This window comes from Canis lupus, chromosome 12, assembly GCF_048164855.1.
Source record: "Canis lupus baileyi chromosome 12, mCanLup2.hap1, whole genome shotgun sequence".
Taxonomy (NCBI): domain Eukaryota; kingdom Metazoa; phylum Chordata; class Mammalia; order Carnivora; family Canidae; genus Canis; species Canis lupus.
The window spans coordinates 43,299,416-43,304,784 of record NC_132849.1 but is presented as its reverse complement, the minus strand read 5'-3'; the positions used below and the strand labels follow the sequence as shown (position 1 = coordinate 43,304,784).

The window sequence follows — 5,369 nt, the reverse complement described above, 5'->3', positions numbered from 1 at the left end:
TGGAAACTGCCTGATATCTGCTTTCATAAATAGGGAAAGATGAAGCTAGGTGTGGATGGGAGTTTAGAGAATTGTGTTCAGGATTGTGCAATTAGCAAATTTATAAATTATCTGAGATTTTTTTTAGTTTTTATTAGAGAATGTGCGCGCTTGGGTGGGGAGAGGGGCAGAGAAAAACAGACTCGGGGCTTGATCTCAGGACCGCAAGATCATGACCTGAGTCAAAGTGAGATGCTTAACAGCCTGAAAGCTACCTAGGTTACCCTGCATTCATCTTTGTTCTCAGTGCCTCAGACATTTAAGGCATTCAGGAATATACTAATTAAAGCTGTGCATTGATTTTGGTCATTTAAAAGAGTGTGCAGATTTCAAAAGACTGGTATTCTGCACCCGGAAAGCAAACTTGAGCAGTACTTAAATGCTGGTACCCGCTATCAAGGCATAAAGCACACATTTGTTAATTACTGCTAACAATTCCAGTGCTAATCATTCACTTAATAAACAAATGACTGAGACCATCAGATGCCAAGCAGGGCTGATCCTGTGATGGGTAACAATGTAAGGTTGAAGACATGATGTAAAGGAGAGAGATGTGTACCGCTAGCCTTTTAGCTGCCTAGCCAGCAGGAGCACAGTGCAGATGCTGAATTCTGGTAAAGGGATGGACTATTGTCCTCTGACGGCCAAGTAGATGCAACAAATGTAACTAGCACCAGTCTGTCCTTGGACAGGTCCTGTTTGCTTTGTTCCCAATGCAGAAAATGAAGGAAACATACATGGTAAAATATTTTTAAAAATCTGAATGGAAAAATAAGAAAATGACAGAATAAGGGTAGATGGAGTGAAGTCTAACGAAGAAGAGGGGCGCCTGGCTGGCTTAGGAAAGCATGTGACTCTTGAACCTGGGGTCGTGAGTTTGAGGGGTAAAGCTTAGTTGAACAAAAAAGAAACGACGCAGACGAGATGAGGGCTGTCTGAAGAAACACCACAGACCCCTGGTTTTGTGAGACATCATGCACAGCAAAACGTGTTTCAGAAAGACTACTGATCGATAAAGGGGGATTAGCTATTTCCTGTTAGGTTTTAGTACCAGGTTCCCAATGATTTGGCCCCAAAGTGAAGCAAGTTCAGTGAAAACACTGACATTTAACATCAGCATATATTTACTTGTGAATCTCTTCAAGCATAGCTTTGAGGTTTGATAAGAATCTCAATCTGTACGATATCCCTGCAATATAGAGCCAAGCAGCAGGATTCTTCTCAGTTGTGCAAAGACAACAGTCCGGGACAGTGCATTGGTCTCCCGGTTACCATCCCGGTATTGTGAAGTGTCTGTGAAAGGTGGCTTGGTTGTAGAAAACTACAAAAACTAGCTGTAAAAGTAAAACGCAAACCTAATTGGTTAAAGTCAGCTCCAATGAAATCGGGAAAGTTCACTGTGTTTCAGAGTAAGAGTCACGTCACCTTTTATGGAAACAAATGTAATACATGAAGCTTGGAGAGAAAGTCTCCCCTTTACCTTTTATATTTTCCTCATCCTCTTCTTGCAGCGCTGGTTGAAAACAGGGGAGGACCCCATGAGGCTATCAGTGGAGTGGGAACCGTAGCTGCTGTCTGAGTCATCAGGACTCTGAGGGATCCCGGCTTCACTCATCCCGGACATGGGCTCCTCGAAGACATCACTGCCCAGCACGCCATGCCCAGACACATTGCCTTCTTCACTCTCTTGAGGCTCCATTTTCACATGGGCCAGATTCCAAAGAGGGGAAGCATTTACCTCTGTGCCTGGCAATGGAAGAAAATACAACCAGTGGTAAGCCAAGGCTGGAACACAGCAGACAAATATTTCATCGGGGCAGATTCCTAGCCTTTGAGCTCAGTCTTCAGTCTGAGTCTACTTGACTGGAGATTATGGTGGTCATCCTCTGTTCCTAAAACTAATAATTCTGAGTATTTTCTTTTTTTTTTTTTTAAGTATTCTGAGTATTTTGCTTTCCACTTCCTCCCCTACTTTAACCCCACCTCACCCACCAGCCATTTCCCTTAAATCAGGGAAGTAAAACTATGTAGGTGGAAAGATTCCCTGTCTCATGGCCCAAAGGCAGGCACAACCACAGGCTCTTAATCAGGTGTTAAGTTGCTTCTTTCCTTCCTTCCTTCTATAAGGCTGTCCTGTTTTCCTGCCTTTTGTTTGGGTCCCCGGTCCTCTCTCACAGTATGAACTTAACGATTACTACAAAATGCTGGCAGCAGTTCCTAGACTGCTGAAGAGTGTCATGGCTCCTAAATCTGTAACAATTTCTCTTTGGCCCTCCTGTCTCTGTTCTAGCAAAGCTGTTCTGTGGTTATTACCTCTTTCATGGTGAAAGGCTCTCTGGCCAACACTAAAAAATGTGGCCTTGGGCGCCTGGGTGGCTGTTGGTTAAGTGTCTGACTTTGCTAGGTCATGATCTCAGGGCCCTGGGATCAAACTCAGCATCGGGCTCCCAGCTCAGTGGGAGTCAGCTTCTCCCTCTGCCCCTCCTCCCACTTGTGTACATGTGTGGGCCCTCTCTCAAATAAAAGCTTAAAATGTTTTAAAAAAATAATGTGGCCTGATTCTGTTTAGGATTTGTTACTTGTATCATTTGTGCATTGATGAAGTGACAATTTATATTTGCGTAGAACTGAGGATCGAAACTAATTTGCAATCTGACAGAAGGATCAAGTATCCTGGTTCCTAGGGTGATCACAGAGTCTGTCTGGAAAAGGCCAGCTGCGTCGGATTGGATAGCCCTATTTCAGTCCCTTTCTAGTCGAATCTTGGGGGTACTCTAGCAAGGAAGCCCAACTATTCAAACAGCCTTGAGCAATTAGCCTTCCTTCATCTGTGTGGAAGTTGTCTTACTGAGTACAAGCATCAGGAAAGACAAATACAGCACACTAAGTACGGGATGAAGGGGACATCTGCCCACCCAGCTGGGTCAGCTAAATTAGCTCCAGGACTCAACAATAGAACACCTATTGCATCTACACCCTAACTCGGAATTATTTTAAAGAATGCCTGTAAAGTTGTGCTAGTCCTCCCTTCACTAATTACAAAGAAGAATGCTGACATATCTAGATCAGTGAGGCTGTATTTGTTTTTTTAGGCTTTCTATTTTCTTGCCCACTCCCACTTTTTCCTCTCCTCTCCACAGTTTGATTCCAAAATGCCAGAAGTGCTGAGATTGGCAGATATCCCAGAATCACAGTCAATTGTTTTCTTACTTGAAGCCTGTGGTGAAGCCTCAACTTCCAGGTTAGATGGGAAGCGCTCACTCTGAGCCCCGAGGACTCCCATGGGCAGTGACTGGTCTCCAGAAGCAAGGTCAGCCTCCAGTTCCTCACTGACAGGGAATGTGATGTCGCTCACAGGTTCTTCCTTGATCTTTACAGGTTTAGTGTCCTCTGTGGCCTTCTCAGGGTTGACAATCCTTTCATACTCCTCAGATAGTTGCTTACTAATCTGTTGGCAAGCAAGAGTCAATCTTCCAAAGAAATGTTAAAAGCAAAGTGGATGGTTAGCTTGTGGCATCGCACGTAAAACCAACATAATATGAATAAAGCAACCACTGCCAAAGGAAAGAACTGGTTTTTTGTTTCATTGTTTTAAAAGAGATTTTTATTTACTTATTCATGAAAGACACACACACAGAGAGGCAGAGACACAGGCAGAGGGAGAAGCAGGCGCCATGCAGGGAGCCCGACGCAGGACTCCATCCCGGGACCCCAGGATCACGTCCCGGGCTGAAGGCAGGTGCTAAACCGCTGAGCCACCCAGGGATCCCCTGATTTTTTGTTTTGTTTTTTACTTTTTTTTGAGCACAGCAGACACATGGAAGGAATTTGTTGAAGGTGCTGAGTTTGCATTTGTAAATGAGAGAGACACAATGAAGAAAAGTTGTTTTAGCAGAGAGTTTCTTATTAATTAATAGTTGCATAAAGGTAAAAGAGACTTTGTTAAAGACAAATCAGAGTGGGGACAAAAGATCACATTTTTGGCTGTAAAAACTAATAGTTGAGATCTGTCCCCTAGGTGGATAATGAAGGGTATAGGAAATCTGGATCACTTAGCAAAGACTGTCAGGTGTTAAAAATCCCTAATCGTATTTTAGATTTGGGGAAACCAAAACAATGAACAAATGACTTGCTTAAGGCCACAGGGTTTGAAGAGATTAGGTAGTTCTGGCTGCAACCAAAAATGGTATCTCTATCCCTTCTTCTGCCCTTGGGCAGTATCACTTCACTCTGTTTGGTTTTGCTTTTTATAGCACTTAATGCCACCTGAAATTGTTTTGATCACTTTTTATTTACTTGTTTTTGTTTCTCTCTTTAAGAATGCACGCTCAAGGGACTTACCTTATTAACTGCTGCTGTCTCACATATGCCTCACTCACAAAAGGCACTCAATAAATATTTATTGAATAAAGCATGGTAACCATATTCTCTCAGACTCCATATTCCTGTCTATAATTTTTTTTCCAGCAGAAGTGTTATCAAAAAATGTGGCCGCTCATTGACTAAAGGAGGCCCCAGGGTCTGGCCAGGTCAGTGATGAAGTCAAGAAAACACAGCTAGGGCCATGAGGAGAGCAGGTCAAGTCCACTCTATTCCAAGCCCCTGTGCTCTGTTCCCTAGGGCAAGTATGGGATCCTGCTGAACACCCCTAGATTACACCCAGTTCTCACAGGGTGACCTCACCTGTAGCATGTAACTGTGATAGTCCTTGATTCGGTGCTGCCAGAACTTCTGGAGGGAGAGCACACTGCCAATGCCCACTTCATGGAATACTTGCTCCATAACGTCAGGGAAAGGAGTCTGCCCCAGCCGGGCTTCCCGATCCACAGCGAAGCGCAGCAACTTGGTGAATTTAAGGCAATATTCATGTGCCACATCAGTAAGGGTCTCCAGGACACTTTCATTAGCACACTCGAAGCCTGCATGGGCCAGGATTGTGGCCACTGCCTGGTAGAGAAGCTGCCGGCAGGAGTGCCAGCTGAGTTCAGTCACCGGTTCCCCTTTCCCGCTGAAAGGCGAGACATGGCAGTGTTATTAGTGCTCTTGCAAAGGGCTGACCCATCCTGTCTCCCTAGGAGTTTTACAATTTTAGTCAAACCACTGGCCCAGCTTTCTAGGGGAATTCTATGCAGTTACAGAGCCCGGTTTATCTTGCTGCTACACAGGGCATGTCTCAACAACCCACGATCATATCTCTGAGCTCCTCCAATTACATAAAAGTCTTAATAGACAATACATGTCCACAATAAACAATATAAAAGTGTCAGGTGAATATAAAGTTTCTTTTATCAACTGCTCAGTTTTGACTACTTTCAGGATGAAAAAAAGTT

General features: G+C 44.0%; 1 protein-coding gene across 10 annotated transcripts in view; it reads right to left on the bottom strand.

Annotated features, from left to right (window-relative positions):
• LOC140601919 (STAGA complex 65 subunit gamma) overlaps nucleotides 1–5,369 on the bottom strand; it is a 29,631-nt gene that overhangs the window by 15,176 nt on the left and 9,086 nt on the right. For 5 of the 10 annotated variants that reach the window (XR_012004999.1, XR_012004998.1, XR_012005000.1 and 2 more), the window contains exons 4-6: nucleotides 4,723–5,047; nucleotides 3,250–3,487; nucleotides 1,520–1,785 (exon numbers count right to left, since the gene is read on the bottom strand). Coding sequence is in view for 7 of the 10 variants with exons in the window: in XM_072771389.1 (XP_072627490.1) it covers nucleotides 1,523–1,785; nucleotides 3,250–3,487; nucleotides 4,723–5,047 (826 nt within the window). In the remaining 3 variants the exon portion in view is untranslated. Of the gene's footprint in view, nucleotides 1–1,145; nucleotides 1,786–3,249; nucleotides 3,488–4,722; nucleotides 5,048–5,369 lie in introns of those variants that run through there. The other 5 variants (XM_072771385.1, XM_072771387.1, XM_072771384.1 and 2 more) reach the window with 2 other exon arrangements.